Raw genomic sequence first — 21,324 nt, forward strand, 5'->3', positions numbered from 1 at the left:
CAGCAAAACAAGTGACAGTGATTGAAACATGCATTTGTGGCATCCCGGAAGAAAAAAAGTACAACAGGCTGACCAAAGCCTGCACTGTGCATGTACATCCCATAAATTTCTCACACTCAGTTCCTAAGCAAAACAAAGACGGAAAACAAAACCCCACGTTCCTCTGGGGACAAGAAGGATTTTGTTTTTAGTCTGAAGTAAATGGATTATTGAAAATGCAATCAGAGGCCTAAAAGCCTTATCCATCTTGCCATCTCATATATTTTATGTATGGTTCTTAATATATTAGAACCAGTTTATCTGTTCCCGCCAGTACAAACAAGCACGCCAGGCTGAAGGCCGTGCAGCAACCGAAATTAATACAAATTAAAAATCCGTCTCCGTGCATGTTAGCCATTTACACTAATGGATGTTAGGGGGGCATAAATTTATAATACAATATCTGCAAATGTCATAAAGGGTGTTGCGGCTAAAGTACGCACAACCTTGATGGAAACACAAGTCATGACGCTCCCCCCCCCCTTCTTCCTGGGTGGATGGAGTTGGCAGTGGCCCGGCTGGCTATTAATGGGCTTGTCTTAATGCTTATTCTTCATTCAGATTGACAGAAGAATGCGTCAGTTCTAGACTGGCTGTCGTCTGCAGAAAAGCTCAGTTCCATCATCAGGCATGTGTGTATGTGGTACGAACAAAACTGGAAGGAAGGGAATTAACAACTTGATGCATTTGTATAGTCACATCACCTGCTCAAAGAAAAACAAACAGAAGCTGGAACCACCCACGCAAGAAGATGTAACGATACATAATATCCCTTGACTGGCTTGCACTCATGTCTATAAACATGAGTCTTACTCAAAACTTATACATTAGTACTTCTTTCTTTGCAAGCACTCCTACCCACCAAAGCACTGTTTGACTGGAAGCTAAGGCTTATGGTGCAATGTACAGTGATCAAACAAGCTCAGATGAGTCTCAAATGAAAAGTCGAGTCTGAGTACATACGTAATCCCCAGAATGAGTCATACACCCTAAAGTTCACTTTTTACTTGTTTCAATTCAAACCCAAAATGGGGGAACCTCCAACTGTAAATACTCAATAGTTTGAAAGTACGACCTGTGGAAGACATATGAAATATTGAAAGGGCAGACAGGCATGAGCCCTGCAAGGGCATGGGTAGGGGGTAAAGCTAAAAAAAAACAACTCTGCTCCCGTCCCGGTGAAAAGAAATTGGCAAATAAACAGGGAGGGAAAAATGTAAAGAAATAATTGAAAAGGAGGAAAGAGGAAGAAAATTGACCAGTTGCTTGAATATACCTCAGAATAGGCACCTTCTACCATTAATGGTTTTAAGTTTGCTGCTGGTGAGTGGTTTGTCTGCCCCATCCAGAAAAATAATCCTGGGGATGCCCATGCAGACAGGTGAGTGCAACTGAGCAGTCGACAGTCTGATCCGCAGAGCCACTTATTACACTCTCCTGCCCCACTTGTGGAGGGCCAGCCAGTCTCCATTGTCACGGGGTACATATCCTGCACTGTGTTATTGCCACGATTTGTGGCTGTAAGTCAGTGAATAGCAGGCCAATGATGCTCCATACAGCCCGTGATATTGTGATATTAATGTTTGGGCCACGAGCCCTCGGGCAAGTCTTGCTAAGCAGAGAAAAAAAAACACAATAAGAGAGGGAAACTCAAGCAGGAGCCAAAATATGAGAAACCCACAACAAAAGATGACAGAGCAAGCATTTGGCAACACAAAACCAAACAAATGAAATAAAAACATTCATTGAGAAGGGGGGTATGGTGAATCCCAGCGCAGGGTGATTAAATACATTTATCATCGGCCCAGTTAACAATTGACAAGGCCCCGAGCCCAGTGAATGGAAAGCAGTCAGCGACTGTACCAAATCATAGCCTGACCACTCACTTAATCACTACTTCTCCACTGCCTCCTCCACTGCCTTCCTGGCAGTCTACAGCTTACCAAAAACATTGAAAAGATACGCTACAATCTGTTTCAGTAATAATACACGCATTGGTTTAATTTTCGTCTGTGTCATGAGACAAAAAAAGCATTTTGCTGTATTGACTCAACAGCCTAGGCAGAGCCCTGGCAGATTGTCGATGTGTGCCATTCCCAGTTGATGGAGGTACTCCATTCAATCACATCTTTTGTTCGCTTCTTTTTTTAAATGAATTCTGTGTAAAACTGATCCGACGTGTCCTCAATAAAACTGGAGGAGGGGATTGGAGGCAATGTGGAGGGCGTGCGGTGTGCACAATTGGTTCAGTGAACAGCGGGAGAATGAACTTCTATTCGGGAAAGGAAGAGGGTGATTTATAGTTGTTGTCATGTGGTGTTTTTTAACGTCAAGACCAAAAAGCTAAAAACAAATCAAACCATAGAGATTACATGCATCTTCATGGTGCAAACTCTCTGGGGAAAAAGTTTACAAAATGGTGATGATTTCAAGGGCACACATGGATACATTTTACAATGCAGAAACCATCTTTACATGTGCCATTGATTTTTTTTCTTATCTTTTCATGAGTGTACAAACCATTCACTGGGCAAGAGGGTTAGGGGGCCATGTAGGCTTTTCAAAATATCAAAAATGGAGGGGGAGAGGCTGGAATACATTTACACTTTGTACACTTGTAAAAAACATTTTTTCAAAAATGTGTAACCTCAAAGTGCTTATTTACATGTTCAACAAAGCTACAAAGGTCATTTGAAAGTTTGCATTTCAATCACATGGCAATATACGGCATCCGACATATTGGCTAAGAGCCTGTTTTGCTAAGAAAAGGTTTCCTATACCTACATGTAGCAAACAACTGCACGCCAAAAATCTGCCCTTTAAGGAAACCAAAGCATTTCTTTGATGGCTGCATGCCATGCACCCACAGGAGGCAGCAGTGCATTCCGTACAACAGGATTCTGTGCACATTATTAGTAACCATGTATCTCTTTTTTCTTTCGCTTGTAAACTTTCCAAAAAATAAGTGCAAAATTTTTGAGAAAAGGTCACTTAAAACTAAATTGTAAAATGCAATGTATTTAATCTTCCATAAATCAATCATCTTTCTTAAACCGTAACATCACATCTTCACACTATGAACGTCTAACAAAAGAAGCACAGTGCAATAACAATAGATGCTCACTGTGAGCGCACTGTGTTTCTTTTGTAAATGTTCGTAGTGTCGAAGGTCAGATGTTATCCAAAGCAAACTACAGTACCAATGCAATGACTTTTTTTTTTCTATTTCCACCTGTAAAAAAAATTGTTTTCACTGAGGTGATACAGAGATGCTATCAACAGCCAAGTGCAAATGAATGTATGCAAACAGGCACAATGCACAAACACAATTCACATTACGTGTGCATATGTGTAGTTGTACGCCCCTGCTGGTGCCGCATGTCCTCTGCTGGAAAGTGCAAACAACGGTGACAGTCAACTTGTCCCAGTCCTTCGCTGCCTACTTTCTTCCAGAACTTTTCTTATTACTGCATCCATCCTGGGCAATCCTACGTGGGCAGGAATCCTATTCAATGACCAGATTTCCTCAAAGTGGAGACCTGCGGCATTTTATTGTAGGAAGCGATATTGGGCATTTCCTATCTGTTTTAAAAGTTAACCTAACAACAATGTCCTGTAACTGACTCTTGAGTTGCTGCCGGTTTCTCTGCAGGCTCAAGTGTCACTGTACAGAAAGTCTTCTTCAACCAGAATTATTTCTCTGCTTATTGTCGAATTGGAGGAAAATGTCTGTGGTTGGAAGCGTGGATGGGAAGGCTTAATGAAATCGCTAGACATCCTACCAATCTCAATCAGTCCACCCACAAAAACTGGCCAAATGGTACAGCTTGAGTGTGAGTTTCCAATTGAGCCAATAAACTCAGCACTGAACACACAGTTTCCTTACATGTCATTTCAATACCTCATCTTCACAGATTCTCAAAGCCTTCTTCTAAAAGGTAAACTGAGGGTGAGAAATGTGTGTTGGAATAAAAAACCAAAATAAAGAATACAAAAATGTATCCACTCGATTGACAGACCACCCACCCCAAAAATATTATTGGCTCATAATGAAGGGAAAAAAAAAGTGTCCACAACAACAGCCCCTGTGTCTTATGCCTCCATCTTCCTGGCCGATAATCCTTAATTACAGGATACAGGTATTTAAGACCACAACAGACAAAAGCCATTGACTCACACCGCTGTACCTGGCTGTGAATAATTTCGCCCATGTGAGGTGTTGAGAGAGTTCCCACAACAGCTCCCAATTTTTACGTCTGGCAGTGACATCATCTCTCTTGATACAACACATGCAAAGTTCGCCTAGCTTTAGTCTTTTCTGGTCACCCTCGGGGGGAAAAAAATGCAATAAAAGTCTCTCTGTGTGTGTATTTCCGCTCTGGTTTACAGCACTGCACACAGCCTTGTACATGTACAGAACACGGTATCTGCAGGTCAGACAATGTTCGTCTGTTACAAAAAAGCAGATTCAGTGCCCAATGATAGATTTTGGTGAGTCGACCATCAATAACCAGCACACAGAAACACAATGATGGATTACCCATTCGTAATATTATTTCAAGAAATAACCGTGTTTATTTAAGGCTACTTTCAATTTCACTGGGGATGCCTTATCCACAACACAGACTTTCGGACAATTCAAGAAAGCTGAAATCCATACATTCCTAACAAGGCTGTACACGTGTATGTATATTTACATGTTTATCAGCGTATTCTTGGAAAACACAACTCAGATTGAATGAACAAATTCTTGGTTTTTTTGGTTTTTCTGGACAAAACTTCAGTTCCCATACGAAGTTTTATTTGTTTGATTATAAATCTTTCTGCAAAGCTGATTTAAAGGCACTTTTGTCTTAAGCTCTATTCACCTTTCAATCATTCAAATGAAAACTTTTCAAAACCTTGCAAATTTCTTTTATACTTGGTGTCAAAGCACTTAGAAAACAAGTTTAAAAAGTCACTTCACAAACGCAGAGAATTTTTGTCATAAGAAATGATTTGTCAACAATAGCCAGTAGTAACAACATAATGGACTTGAGTGCACACACATATTTTACACTAACCAAATGATTCCCATTTTCACAAAGTAGCATCCACAAACCCTGTGCACTCACTCGGTACAGTTTGGTTTTTACAAAGTACCACCCACCTTTATTTAACCAGTTGAAAGACTTCTATTGAAATTTTTTCTGAAATCCCCGAGAGTACATAATAATGACATTTCTGTCCAACATTTTAGAAAATGTCTTTATCCCAATTGTATTTCTGTAACAGCGTGGTAACTGTGGAAACGAAAATGGTTTGCGTCAGTGTCCTATGTGCACACACACATTTGCATGTGAAGTGGTTCACGTGGTACTAGTAGTTTGTCATGTAGTGGTTGTTACAAGGTAAAACTGGAGTGGACTTGGTTATCATATCCTAATCGATGTTGAAGGGGTGGGGTGGGCCGAGCTCTAGGGGGGAGGGGGCAATATATAACAACCTAACAGAAATATTGGAAAGGGGTCAGTCCCAAAGTATTTTGAGGAATTGTCATCCCTGTTTCGGCTTTCTTTTTCATACTTTCCTTTTCTTCTTTTTGGAAGAAAGACGAAGGAGGGGGAGGCAAATGTCCCCATGCCCCACTCTTGTTAAAACCCATGCAAGCAAGAATGAGTTCTGTACATTAGCCAAAAATAATGGGTTCATTAATTTTTTTTGGGGGGGGGGCAATTCTGCTTACTGACCAAGAGGTTCATGTACTTCACTGCTGAGACTGGTCTTATCCAAAGTGAAACAGACATCTCCATCCCTGACAATAACAGAATTCTAACAGTCAATGTCAAACACAATTGAAGTCCAGGTTACGTCACACCTTTATTTGAAAACTGCTGTTGTGTTCCCATTGACGTTTACGAGCAGCGTGAAACTGATAAGCCTAACAAAGGCGTTACACCAACACCAAACATTCCCCTGAATTCAATTCACCTATGTGAATAGAGAAAAAAGCAATTTCTTGATTCAATATTGTCATTCCCACTGAATAAACACCAGACCCTCAATAATATCGCCAGCAAATGAATTGCAACTTATTGGAGCCGGCAGTATGCATATAAAATGGGAGTATGCATTGTGTCTGCAAGTCAAAAGAAACTACCATGAGCACCAACGCATTCAACTCCAACAACATGTGCATTATACATGATTGGTTAGAAGAACTTCAGATCTGGACAAATGTTTGTCTACACACATTCACACATGTACGCTCACAAATTTCTGGTAATGCAATTTGGTTTCTCTTCAGGATTTCACCTGCCGTTTCCTGACAGATGGCCTTAAACACAATCAATTCCATTTTCAAATGTCGAGCTGGCACTGACAAAGGACTACACACACCTACATGTACATGTACACGTACATGTAGCGGTGAGTAATGCCACAGATTGCAGGTGATAAAAGTAAAAAGATAACCAACTACTACTTGGAAATTTTTTGGAGGGAAACGCTTTGAAAACATCGAGATGATTCAATTTTTTTTTTTTTTTTGGTGTGCCTGTAATAACAGATGGTTCCAAATGCACAAATGTACCAATGTGCAAAACAAAACCCCAAAACTGCAAAAAGAAAACCAATGACACAAAATTTATCAAAACATGATTTTAAAATGTAATCAAAAGTTCAAGCTGTCAATCACCACCATCACCACACAGCATTGTACAATGTACATGTACTTACAGACTGTTGGCCATCCTCCTGAGCACCTGCCACAGAAAACTGTACTTAGCACTGCACTGCACAACTCAATATTCCAAAGCTCAAACGAGCTCTCAACAAATTTATCCTCAGCATCCTCATAAAAACCTCTTGGTTCTGGATCACCACTGTTCATTGGCATACACGCTATGCCAGGGTAATACTAATAGGCAGTGATGTGACCAAGGTTGGTCTGTGGGTTTAAAGAAGCCAACTGCACCATCCAGGCCATCCTTGAGCAGACAGCCTTTCCACCAAAGTCAGTCTGGGCTTGAAGTGGACATGTGTAGTTGTACCATACCAGTGCAAACTTGCTCTTATTATGAAATTTACAACAAGAAAGTACGAGGAACCTCCCCATGATCTATTTGAAGCTACTCCATCAGAGCAGAAAAGGCCTATTGTTCAGCTCCGACACCTGACAGCTATGACACACAGCATATTGTGAGGTCAGACACTTTTTAGAGCCAAGTACATGTACAAGTACGGAACTACCTACCGGTACAATGACACTGACATGCACTATTTGCTGCATAAGTCTTTCTTTTGAGTCCCATTGAACACTGCATAATATGGGCTTGTACTGTGACATAAAAGTGACACGTCAAAAAGGGATGATTTGCCCTCTGGCAAAAAACGAAATCATGCATGTGCACTCGTCCGGAAATGAATCAAAATATTTAAAATTATTGTAAGTAACTGTTCATTCAACTGGAATTTAAACTATATGCATCGTTTTGGCATCCAAACACCAGCTTTGATAAGATGGATATATCCACTTTTGTCCTCAAACATTCATTGAAAAGAATTTCTTTTCAAGATTAGAAAATTCACAGTCTAACTGATATTTAGAGACCTTAAATAAACATTGTTGTAAACTCAAGAAAAAATCGTGAAATTGGTTTAAAACTCGCCAACTGGAAATGTGACAAAGTGCTCTGAAGTCCTGTGGACCTCTTACATGTAATTAACTCTCTTCATGTAGCTTCAATGGATTATGCTGGGCTCTCAGATTCGAATTTCAATGGGCGTTGCCACAGGCAGTTGTCACTGTTTGAAGGAGTTCTGAGGAACAGTGAAGCACAAAAACTTAAAACAAAGATAGCTTCTACTTGTAGTCATCCAAGAAAATACATATATTCAGAAGTACCCCTGAGAAATTCAAGAAATTAGGGGTCCAAAAGTGTGACTTTTTCGTGTCCCTGTTACATCTGACCTTTGTTATTTGACATGGAGATATCACTGGAATTGATTTCAAACTATTACTATTTGTTCGGTAGGTAATTTGCATTAATTCATCACTCTTGGAAATTACAAAATATGTTCTGAACTTACAAAATCATATGCCAGATCTGACAGGGACATGAAAAAACAAAATGGCCCCCTAATTTCTAGAATTACCCCCTATGAACTAACCCATGTCACTACACTTCGAGCAGTTATGGTGGCAACAAACTATGGTAGATGGTTTACCTCTCTACTAAATAAATTTCCTCCAGGTAAGTTGAAACTGTCAAATTGCACTGTTTCAAATGAATGACCATGCATTGTAAAATCTTTCTATACATTTGAATGCTCCCTCGGCAACTGAAAAAAGGGCTGAAGTTATTGTTCGGATCTGCTGACCCAGTGCACCAACAACAGCCTGCATGGCACAGGCCCAGTCACACCCCCCCCCACTTGTCTTGGATGACCTCTTTCATTCAATGCAGTCCAATAATATAAACTCTGATTGCTGATCGGAATGGAGTGTAAGCCATCTGTCACAGTTTTTTGTTGAGGGGGGCTCTCTGAGCACAGCGTACTACAGTCAGACAAGCCGGGGAAATGATCTAATTATACCAGATCTCGATTGCTATCACGATTTATTCTGATCATTAGAAATGCAACTGGCTCGGTGTGTATCTGAGGCTTCACGGCCACAATGTCTCATTTAAATTCTGCCCAATGCTTTCTTGATTGCCCGGCATATATATCTGACGATGTCCTTTTGTGCTCAATTGAAGTGACAGATGTTGTATTTAACGAAATGACTTTCTGCTCAGGGATGACAAATCCACCTATTATTTCCACACTCACAACAAAAAGGTGTTGTTTGATTTGGGGACTGTTTTCTCATCTTCTTCCGAACATTACTGACTCCTTGTCAATTAGAAAAATTCCTATATTATGTTAAATTAATTAGGCCAACAGACTGCATAAAATGCAACATTTTTGTAGAAATCAACAAATGGCAAAAAATGTTCACTATAGCTCAGCCAGAAAGTTAAGCAATGTGCTCTAATTACAAACACAACATTTTACAGAATTTTACAGATTTATCCAGAAATACATCTAGGATTTCACTTACGCTCCCAGTTGGAACAAAAACACTCCTTTCAAAAGCTGTAGTTTTGAGACCCAGATTTTCACTGAGAAAATTTCATGCTGCACAAACCCTCAATGCTGTTTTTTCATGGTAAGCATGACCATTAAAAAAATGTTGGGGAAATCTTGTGAACCAACAAACAGCACACCTGCACTCCACTGGTTAATTTGCTTGTTATACTTAAAAGCCGATTTTTTCCATTTCTCAAACTGTAAGTTTTGTTTGAAGTTGTCCAAATCAGGCAAACTGCCAAGGACTAAGATGGATAGTGCTTGAAATCACCATGATCCACAAGCAGAAATGTGTTCAGGCCTTTTGCCGTTCCGTCTGTATTCGGCAACTTCACACAGTGTAATAACAACTCCAAGCCAACCACGTGAGGTGATTTCTTCTTCGGCCTTCTTCATTCTCTTGACAGTCCAGATCAGGGATGACACCCTCCATTCTCAAGGAGCTTGTGACTGCCCTTTGCTAAGACTCTCAAACACACAGAGCCAGGCCTTGATATCTCATCTTGGGCCACTTGACAGGGTGGGGGATCACTGAATACTGGAGTTGTGAGAACTAAACGAGGTGGGGACTAAGACCCCTAGCTTACAATTCACCAACAAAACAATCCGGGCCACTTGACCTGTCTCCCCGGCATAGTACTGGTCAAATATTGACAACCAAGGAGGCATCTTCTCACCATCAAGGATGCATTCTTGATCAAACTGCTGAATAATCATCATACCAAAGGGTGCATAAACCCTTTAATACAAAAAAACAACATTTAGGGGCTGTCTTCAATGTGTACAAACCACTGAAAGAGGACTTTCAAGTTTCAAACAAGAAGCCTGAAGAAGGCTACACTACCTTTTATAATTAATTGAACCTTATTTCCATGTAACTTTTTCTTTTACTAATAAGCACTACTAGAAATAGAAAGAATTGTCAATTTCCAGAATTTCATTTGTTGGATTTTTATTCAATCTGTTTCGGTTTCGTAAACTGGCTATTATTTACATACATGTGGCTCTAATTATTCATTTGGGTTCCGAACACAAAAGTAAATTTGCATGAATCCACTGTTGGGTATGTTTTCAATTGATTTGGTTTTGTTTGTTAATGTGCCCTAATGCCGTTACATATGTTTATTCTGTTCCTTGTTTCTCACAGAAACAGAAACCTGTGCTTGCCACTGAACCACTGATCACAAAATGTCTCAAATATACCACATACAATGTGTTCCTAATCCACAACAAGTATCAAGTATGCTTTGTGTCAAATGAAAAAAAAAACCACAGAAACCAGCCTCATATTTCTCCAAAATAACATTTCTAAGGAGAGCTGGGGAGATTGATTAAAAAAAAGCGAAACGTCATGGCAGCCATGAAAAGCCTCCATGAGTTGAGTGCTTGCAAACACATTTTTCAGTTTACTCCCACTTCAAAAACAGGAACAGACAAACCACTTACCAATGTTTGACTCAGCACGGGGGCAGCCGATAAGGCTTGCAAGTTTAGCAGTCTCGCCACTATAAACAAGGCCAAAATGAACTCTTAGGGGGCAAAATAACGGAAATGATTGGCAAGGTAGGCAGCACAACTATAGCTATGACCTCAGGGGGGAGGGGGGGTCATAATTACAGTGATGAGAGGGATATGAATTTTGTCTGCCCCTCTCTTTGTGGGAGAATAAATGCAGATAATTAATGATTTGTGATTCACATAGATGTACATGTACATCTCCAGTGATCTTTTTGGGAACTTGCATCAAGTGACCTGACTTCAAGCGGCAACCCTTAGTAAGCTGACCCATGTCCAGCGCAAAGATAAATTCCTTACAACCAAAAAAATTTTTCACAGACCTGCCGCAGGATTTAAAAAGAAAAAAAGAACAATGCTTGAACCACAATATGTAGCTGTTTTGGCTACTGCAGGACAGGAGAGACAAATTCATGTAAACAAAGTTAGCGAGTGCACAGGGTGAGCAAGTCGAAAAACAAAACTGGAAATGCCCCACTAAATGCTCCTTTCCAACAATTTATGATCAACATCCTGGGCTATATGGCCGCTGAGTAATATACTTCCAAAAGAAACAGATTTTCTTTTTATGGCAAAGACTGGAACGCATTATCTCAGGTAATAAATGACAGCTTTTGTTCCTAATTCTGTTTTTCGAAAGCGTAAACAAGAACAGCACAGGGCAGGGTAACTGCTCAGAATCCTGCAATAAAATCTCGGGCTGTGGCCGGACCTGACAAAGATATGGACTTCCCTAGCACAAAATGAGATCTGCAACAGTGCCACATCCGTTCATCACCCCAACAAGGGAAATTTAATTTGTTTACGGCATTCTACAGTTGCAGAGTTTTATTGACGGCGACTCGTGCACATTTCTGCTTTCATAAAATGTGTCAAGCGAAGCGAGTAACGCCACAGTGTGTAAGTTTATGTAGCAGTTGTGTGATGCGATCCCTTGTGCTATGTACATGCCTTGGACAACACAATGGTCGATGAGGTCTTTCAGTTGTTTGCTTAGGAGGTTTTTGTTGAAAGGTTCAGTTCACCCCCCTGAATGTGCAGCTCCTTACAATCAAATACAATATGCTTTATAAAGTCTGTAAGATTGACCATGTTCTTGACACTGTCAGAATTATTCAAAGCCTTTGAATTTAAGCACCAATATTCATTCCAAATCATGCAAAGATTCAATAATCTCTCCATTATTTACAACAGAGTATACGTACAAACTGGGATAAGTTGACATCTGTAACAAAGCAGAGAACCAAAGTACTTGCAGCCCACTGAAAGTTACTCACTGAAATTCAACATTTCCCAGAAAACAAAAACGGGCAAAACACCAAGCATTGTGTAATAAAGTTGGACTTGGGACCCAGTACTGCAGATTTAGCACAACATTCAAAATGAGGCCTTGTGTTTATGGCAGGCAAAACAACATCAGTATCAAACTATCTACGATTAATCATCCACATATCACGCTATTAACGATTGCCATTTATCAACACAATATTTACCTGCAAAACTAAAACCCCCTTGACGGGTATGTTTGTTTAATTGATGGCATGCCAGTACAGGTTAGTGTTTTCAGTTATCACTAAGAGCCCTGCAACGCCTTCCCACTGAAACTAAAGGCAATGTGGTTTCTTTATCTGCTGTGAGCACACTGCTGGCCACATTTCCCTTTGATATTCTCAAAAACATTGCATTATCTGTATGAAAGCCTCTTAATGGAATATGGTACAGATCTTTCAACCATAATCTCAATCAGTTGGTGTCTCAATAAGCCTCGGAGAGTTGCAGAGTCCAACACAACAAAGTGGTAAAGTTCTACAGAATTTGTTACATTGTACTCTGTATTGAATTTGGAGGAGAAAACAGCCTCTGCACCAGCTGTTACACCGTCTACCCTATCACTTGCGATGACTGGTAAATTACATTTAAAAAAATTATGACTTCTGTCCACTTTTTTATTAAGTAGGCTTAAATTTTAAAGTAAGATTTTGTTTTGAGAATAGAGTTACATTTAATTGAAATTGAGGTGTGAGAGTTCCACATCACTAATTTTCTCTTGCAGTAGTTTACAGGCCAAATTTAGCAGTGAAAACATTTAAACATTTAAATGTACTTAGAAAACACTTAGAATGTTTCACACCAGTTTCATACGGTTTGTGCACAGGATGTCAAGTGATGTCCAGATATGGAACTCTCTCTATATCATGTATATTGGAAAGAAAGGCTGACATGTACACCCACAAGCTGGTCAAACGACTGAAACAATTAGTTTTTGCAACACAGTTACAAATGCGCTACCAACATAAATGTGTTTAAGTATGATACAAAAAAATCTGACTTTGAATTATTAATTTAAAAATGGCAAAGCAAACACATACTGAAAAAAAATCTTACACAAGGCAGCCTGCATGGTCATGATGGTAGTACATGTACCATGTGTACCAGCATACGGGTACTGAATTTCTGATAGTCTCATGGTCATTTGAAAATCCTGCATTTTGACCATCACCTTACAAACATGTTACAAAGCACCCAAGCCCTTTCTGAGAAAAAAATCTGTACACTACTTTATCATTCTATAACCACAACTAAAAAAAAATCTTCGATCCCCTGAACTGAATTGAAACAAAAATGTGAATGGACTCATTCGCCTGCACGTGTTCTGTGTAGGGCTATGACACGAAACTGTAAACCTCTCTAAGATTCCAAGAAACACACTGAGCTTGCGCCAGAAGAAAACTTTCTTACCTTGCTGTGGTGCAGTCTTCGTAGAGGATGTCGAATTCTTTCCTGGTCAGCAGTTTACAGCGATTGACTCCGGGCTGGATGGCGCCTAAGCCCCGCAAGATGCGGACTTGCTCCACGTTACAGACCACGGGGATGATGTTGAGCCGCTTCAGCTTGGTGTAGACCGTGTGCAGGCCGCCCACCAGATGCCGGAGGAACAAGTCGAAGGCCTGGGGCAGACAGATCATGACATCGCCGGCGATGGTAAAGCTAGCCACCTTGGCCCCCCGGTACTCGATCAGCTTGCACTCGTTGTTGGCCGGGTCCGAGCTGACCGGTGGCGGGGTGCTGTACGCAACCTTGTCCAGCTTGTACAGCACGCTGGTCGGTGGGACCTGAGTAGGTGGCGAGTTCATCATTGTTTTCTTTCCCCGTAACTCGCACAACAACGAACGGTGTACCGAGAAGTTACACTGAACCTTACTTCACGTCTTCTTTTCCAAAGATCAAGCAGAGCCACGACAAACACCACGCTGCGATTGCCAATACAACTAAGCGAAGTTCCCGGGCCGGTCTTTTGTTAATGTTTCCACAGTCCAGCACCACCACCACCACCGCATGCAGCAATTGAGTGCTTGATTGATAACGTCCCCGTGCACGATTTTGCCGAATTTCATTTGCAATTCAATCCACTCCGATCCCTTCATACACCCAACTGTGGTCGCGATTACAAGTGTGACAGACCGCGATCAGTGCGTGTCATGTGCACATTTCGTCCATCATTCTACCAATCGTACTCGTGGTTTGCGTTTTGTCAATGAATGAAATGAACACATTAGTATTGGACGTGCGACGCACTTTCACGCACGTGGGGTCAGAGGGTCACTCCACTTTGGAATAGGGATGCGTAACGAAGCATCGGCAGTAATTAATTGGGCACCTGTTCTTTAAATAGCTAGTATCCTTTATGGAATATTTCGCGTCCTTTTTTCAATCTGCATTGTCTAAGCTGGGAAAGCTTTAGTACAGCTTAGAAGAATTCTGGATATAAGACAAATGTTTGTAGTCTGGTTGAATTTGCTACTAAAATATCTCCCAAACTTTAACATCCTTTTCATAATCTTTCCATCCCTCGAAAGATTGATGCATGAGTCCCTTGACCGTCAAGACATTTTTATTCGGTTTGGTTTCCAAACACCATTTTCGTTCATTGGTGTCTTCCCTAGTTCTAACATGGAGGTGTGTTCTTATTCCTCCGTGGTTCAACCATCGTTCTGCAGTTTTATTGCCTTTAGCTGATCGATTATTAACGTGTTGTTTATGTAACACTGAAAGATTTGATCATACGTAATGGCATTCTTCAAACTACAAATCGAAGTACTTGAAACAGATGACACCTTTAGGTTGCCCACTATCAACCCCTCCCCCAAAATACACTCAAGATCCAGATGAATATAGCCCTTTCGGTAGCCTGGGAACTAAGTTTATTTTTTATTGTAATTTCCTTTAAAACTGCTAAGGCCTCTGAAGCTGTGGGTGTCGATTTCTCCACGGCTGTCCCTAATTTATGTCCGAGAACAGAAAAACATTTTAGTCTGGGACAGTGTTGACTGGTACATCCCCCCCCCCATTTCCATGCCAGACTTTTCCATTTTTTTCTCCAGGGCATCAATGCCCAACTTAGCAGCGGAATACAGAAATTTCCACTTTCTTTGCCTGGAAATTATTTGACAGAGCTATCCGCGGGTAACATACGCAGCCGGACTTTTTGTATACGGTTTCGCCTATACTGGGGCGGTCTTGTGGCCATGGCCACTTGCGGTCACTAGAGGGCGTGACCCGTGACACCACGGCACGAGTACAGCCACGCGTACGGTACGGTGCTGTCTATTAAATTCGGTCCGCAGCTGTTTCGCAACTGTATCTTCATCATGTGGTATTTTCATAAGTCGTTGACTTGTGACAAGATCTTGCGATCGTGATTGTCCAATAGTTAGTTTGCGTTGACCAGGAGCAGCCTTAACCCGACTATTTTAGGAGCATCATTATTTTTCTATCTCGACAACTGTGTGAATAAACCGTTTTAAGCCCAGTCCTTGGTTAATTCACAGAAATACACGTTAGAACAGTTTTCTCCATCTAAACGTGTGATCCACCCTGTACACTATCTCCAGTATAATCGCAACATATTCTTTTAATCACTTCGACCCCTCCTTGGTTTTTTAAGCTGATGTCTTGCTGTCATTTTGACACAAAATTTCTGAAAATCGGACATACCGTTCTCGCAAACTGACCATTTCTCCAGGCCAAGAATGTTAACTGTACACCCTTTGATATGTGTTCAACGCACGGGCTGATACGCACGAGATATTAAACCGCATTTTTGCACTGACAATACGAACAGACCCTTAGTTTGATTAAAAGGGAGCTTCACACACCAAACTCACGCGCATTCCACGTTTTAATTAACTCAGGTGTGGACTGTTGAAATCTTCAGTACCAGACCCGGCCACAAGATGCCCCCCCAAGAACCTTTACCCCGGTTGACCAGTAATGGTTTGTTCACCAATCAAAAGCTGCATTATGCAATTAAGCTTTAATCTTAGCTAGTTGAAAGGCTTTTTCCCAATTCGGTCTTTTTTAATGAAATGATTTTACAAAAAGGTATTTCAAAATAATAAGAGGGAAGGTTTTTAAAACGATGAAACTATAGTGATCGGAAACTGGGGAGGGGGGAAGAAGAGACGTGTGTCAGTCATGCTATTAGGCCCGAGTGTAGGAAACCTTCAGATCCTCAACTTTTTGGCAGAATTCGGCTGAAATCCTCGCAGGGCAAGCAAGGGCAGTCCAAAACCAATCTTTTTAGGGGGTTGAAATGGTTTGGGGATGTTTGGAAATTCTTGATATAAACTTTTAAAGCCTTTCTGAGAGGTGAGGCTAAATTTTGAGACATCCACATGCTTTTAGAGGGAAGGAAAGTGAGAAAATCTCCCCTAATAGGCCTAAATATTAGTTTTCAGAAACCAAATTTGGCTCCCTTTCCCCTCCCTCCCCATCCGCTAATGGGGGCAACCTTGCTTTTTATCCGTTCCTCAAATCTCGCGATGATTTGAAGCGACGCGTCAGTGTTTCCCCTGTTAACAAAATTGTCGAACCTGTTGCGTCTCCGGGTTGGCGAGCGTGAAGTCCAGTTCAGTTGAAGAGCTGCAGATCCAGGGACAAAATGCTGGTATGCTGCCGCCTGATCGAGTGTCCACTTTTTAACTAGCTCCCCGTGAAATGTGTGCAGTGTAGCTGACAGGATTCGGCCACACAAATAATTTTGCCCGGATCTTATTTTAATGACAGCTTTCTCTTGTCTAACGATGGTTGCCATTCAGAGATCAAACGGCGTTACTAATATGACAAGTAGCGTCAGTTATAATTATGCAGCACCCGGTCAACTCCGTGTTGAGAAAAATGTGATTTGGGGCTGAAATTTTAGCAACAGTGACGTTTTGCGTTGGGCACAAAAAGATCTCCTTTTATCACACAAAACGGTCATAATGATAGTTTAATAATAATTTGCTATTTAAAGAGTACCAATGTCTTTTGGGACTTCGTTTTCAATTACAGGCCCACAACGTGGATTTTTTTTACCGATAATCTGTCCATGATGGGTGATCAAACTTCTTAGGGTGAATGCTGAATATTTTGCCCTAAATTCGACCTCATGACTTCCACGTATGGCATAATTTTTATATATACTATACAAGAAATTAAAAACATGAAAATGCACCCTGAGGTGTCCCTGACTAGCCAAGAGATCCTTTTCATTCAGAAAGACTAAAACAAAACTACTTAACCACAGGGTTTTCGGTATCTTTTAACAAGCATAATATGAACCCATTGTGTGCAGACTTAAATTCACAGGCTTACATGACACTACTCTGAAATTGGAGTCCTACAGCCTAAGTTTAAATTACATAAATATATCAAGCTAACAAAATCCAGAGCTACAATTTTCAGACCCATAAACCAAATGTCTCGTTTCCTTGATTTCCGAACCCGGAAACGATCAGCGGAGTGGGAAAATGGGAAAAGGGGAAAAGACTGAAACGAATGAACCAAAAACATGTAACCAAATACATTCCAAAACTCAAAAAGCTCCGACTATGTGTATGAACACAGATAAATGGTTACATTTTCTGAGACCTTTTTGAGAGTGGCACTGGGGAACAGAAACACTTTATCACGGCTTATTGATTTGTCTTGAGGTATTTTTCTATATAAATTATCGTGTAGCAAACTCAAAAATCGATCTGATGAAGCCTATGAAAACAAGGCAAGCGGTTTATCGCGGGTGGTCAAACCGTAGTTTTGTGCTCACAAACAACACTAATCATCAAGATGATGGCATTAATGGTTTCTGCCATACACCGTGCCTGGCTTCACCTTGCTGGGGAATATTGGCCAAAGTCCTCGGTATAATTGCCGTGAAGAATAAGCGATTCGTGCGTAGTCGCCCGTACTTCCTATTCTTTAAACACTGAGGCGAGCCAATCGCAAGCAATATCTATTTATTTCTTCTCTCTTCGTTTATTGAACGCCTTCGAAGGAGACACAAAACCGCTGGCGCCTTTTTGCGAGAACTCTGACTACAGCTGATTACAAAAATGGCATGGTACTCCAGAAGGCACATCTATCTTTTGTCGATGACGTTGCAACAACATTGTATACTTACAAACGTGAACAAACCAACAGCTTTTAGAATAGAAAAGCTCCCCAACCATTTTTTTTAAATTTCAATTTAGTATTTAGATACCATTAAATCGTCTTAGTATAACAATGTACATGTAGTTAGACTTTACCTGTTATAGTCCTACACACAGGGCTCCAGTCAGCATAATTATACATAAGAGATTCCTGTCAAATAGACATACCCAGGACCAAATTTTCGAAGGGGGGGGCAAACTTGGGGAGAGTTTTGAGGGAAGCAACATTTTGGAATTTTCTATTGACCCTTGTGGCCTTTATGGGGTTGTGAAACTTTATTTTGGTACATTTTACACGCTTGGCGAGGGAACTGTCAAAAAGTATCTTTCTCTTATTGTTTAAAAAAGTGCTCCTTTTTGGAAGGGGGATGACCCCTCCCCATATCAGCACCTAATTACACATAGTACCGATAGGGAAGATACAAGTTTAAATGGAATGACGCTGACGGAAATGAACAAATATTGTTAAAAGTTTTAATGTCACTTGTCAAATGAGCAAGTTATTTGTGTGTATTGTGATCCGTTAGCTAATGTTGGTTCATTCTGTGCTGAGATGAGTTTGTCCCAAAAGCAGTTTGCCATGTTGTTGGCTTCAAATAGCTCCCTTTGTTGCCACTGTCTGTTTTCCTCCATGGCCTGACGGATCTTGGGTCGAAGCATCTTGGCAAATCAACAATTTCTCACTTTTTAGCGGACCGGAGGGCACGGCTCCGCTAGCTGACGCGCCGTCCATTTATTGACATCACGACCGCTGCAAGGCCTTCGCTCCCCCTTCATTTCCACGACTTCACGGACAGTCCAATTCCGCTCGCCATTTGGCAAATAATAAATGATACCATTGACATTGGGGGAGATGGTTTTTATTGCCGGCACCAACGGTTCGATACTTTTTAATAAAATGCTATCAACAGGGCCTAACGAAACTAAACAAACGGAGTAATTTTCCGTGGCCCTGACAATGCACAACAAAGACTTGGCAGCGCGAGTGTTGCGGGCCGGCAGCACAGGGCCAGGGCTCACTTGACTGAACAAACCAATAAAAACCTAGCAATTAATCCGCCAGGCCTGAGCGTTTCATTCCATCAAGCCCCCCACACGATGGAGAAATATATAGTAATTAACAATTTAAAGGATTGAAATTGAAGATCTGCTGGGAGTGCCTGCGAGTTCTCAGACGGGAGAAATTGGTGTTTGACGTGCGGCGTGGAAACGACATCTATCAGTTTGCTCAGGGAGAGTGCCCTGCGTTGCGTTGGGCACGTCAGGCGCAACTGCCGGGGATTTTTGGGAGGCCGCTGTTTCGCATTTAGAATGCCTTGTTTGCAGAAAGGATTTCTTGTCTCTGCTTTCTACAATTCCCATGGCTCGTAGGTCTCTATATTGGGCCCCGAACCTGGACTAGGCCCTGGCCTTATATCATGCAGATTAATAGGCGTTAAGTGTAAAAATGATAATGATTCATTAAAATTCATGCCGGGGGCACTCTAGGTTTAATGAATTGGAAACCACTTCATCGTCCGTCATGTTCTATCCCGCTCCCCAACGCTAAAAACTCAAACCTTGCCGAACCTGCTCTGTGTATTGAGAATAACAGGGCAGTCGCGTAAAGATTAATTTCAGCAGTTGCGCTTGCTTTTCCTTTAATATCGATTCAACATTTCTTTGAATGTTTTAGTATTAATGGTAGATCTGTTTGTGCATTTGTGTCTGTCTTCCTTTTTTGTCTTTGTTTCTTTGGTGCGTTTGTTAGTTGCGGTTGATTGTCGTCTGTTTGCAGTGTGTCTGTAGGACGGCAGATGAAAGGAAGGACGGACTGACAGATGGGTGGCGATGCAACAGAAAGCCATCAAATATTTGTTTTCCCGCCCTCCTCGACATAACCACTCCCATTTCGGAAACAAAAAGTCCGAGATATCCTTCTCTAATTCAAAAGTCAACAAATGCAATTCATTACCGACTTCGGGACGATGCTTAGAAGAGAATGTTACAGTACCTCATCGTATGATTGCATGCACTGTGGAAGAGAAAACTATTTGTTTTTATAAAAAGCACTATAAAACGATCATTGAAGGCTGCAGGCCCGCCCCGTCATTAAAGGATAACTAATAATCCTACCCGTGGTCTGTGCAGCGGACATTGGTAATAGTACAGTGAGCGATCTCTTTGGACTTGGACAGAGAGGCCATTGACATGTTGAGTGTCACAAGAGTTTCCGACGGCTGCTTAAATCTGTGAAGACAATCAAAAATGAAAATGGTTCGTGCTTTCAGCTTCATTTCGTGGAATCTTTACGTTTTGGTCTTAATTCATGCTTCTGAGGCGCCTGACGATGTGATTACGAGTTTTCGTAATCGTAACTAAACGTTTCAAGGGTAACTCAGATTGCGGCGTTTTCTTGTTTGTATCCGAAATAGTTTCAAAGGCACGCTTTCTATTCTTCAACAAGCTAAAGTGTTGTCCCAACTTCCTTAAGTGATGGGGAATAGTTCAAGAAAAGGTGGATCATCGAACAGGAGGAAAATATCGTTAATCCTCAAGTATGCAGTCCCACCAGGACGAAAAGAGTCTGAATAACAACTACAAATAAGCCAAAAGCCGCATTCGCTTCTGAATTTGCCCCCCCCCCCACCACCACCAAAAGCCGCATACGACACTTTTTGCCTTTCCCTGATTTCTTCTCGTTTTAAGATAAAATCTCTCGTGGTAGGCCTATTCAAGGCCAAGACTCTAAAGTTTGCACGATGCCACAAATCTCCGAGTTTTCTGTAATAGGGTGGAGTGGTAGAGTCAACACGTGCAACTCTCATGGGATGTCAGGTTGGCGTAGTGGTTCTTTCCTCGCCGTCCACCCCTGCGGTCAGGGTTCGAATCCCGGCTTGGTCCACATGTGGATTTGGTTTTCAGTCGCTACCTGATTCCGTTGGTTTATCTAAAATATTCTTCTATGGTTTTCCTCCTACCTCTAAAACTGTAACTGCTTTTCATCGTCTCCTCCCTACAGGTTTCTTCAGGCTTGCGAGCTACACCGCCTTCGGCGATGTGAGGAATCCTTGGTGTCATTACCAGAAGTGATTAACAACAATAATAATGATAACAATCGGAAGTCCGTCTGACCAAATCGAACGGCGCCAGCAGCCACGATTACTATGTTCCCTGTTGCCTTTGATAACAGTGCTTATTGATG

The 21,324-nt window shown here is 41.3% G+C and overlaps 1 protein-coding gene across 12 annotated transcripts in view; it reads right to left on the reverse strand.

Annotated features, from left to right (window-relative positions):
• Window positions 1-14,220, reverse strand: part of LOC110984407 (dachshund homolog 1-like) — a 72,556-nt gene extending 58,336 nt beyond the window's left edge. For 10 of the 12 annotated variants that reach the window (XM_022244600.2, XM_022244606.2, XM_022244605.2 and 7 more), the window contains exon 1: window positions 13,408-14,220. In XM_022244600.2, coding sequence (XP_022100292.1) covers window positions 13,408-13,805 — 398 coding nt within the window. In that variant the 5' untranslated portion in view covers window positions 13,806-14,220. Of the gene's footprint in view, window positions 1-6,756; window positions 7,840-13,407 lie in introns of those variants that run through there. The other 2 variants (XM_087132456.1, XM_087132455.1) reach the window with 2 other exon arrangements.
• Window positions 14,221-21,324: the final 7,104 nt, after the last annotated feature.

Source organism: Acanthaster planci, linkage group LG02 (genome assembly GCF_054643075.1).
Source record: "Acanthaster planci isolate LZ-2023a linkage group LG02, COTS_SCS, whole genome shotgun sequence".
Taxonomy (NCBI): Eukaryota; Metazoa; Echinodermata; class Asteroidea; order Valvatida; family Acanthasteridae; genus Acanthaster; species Acanthaster planci.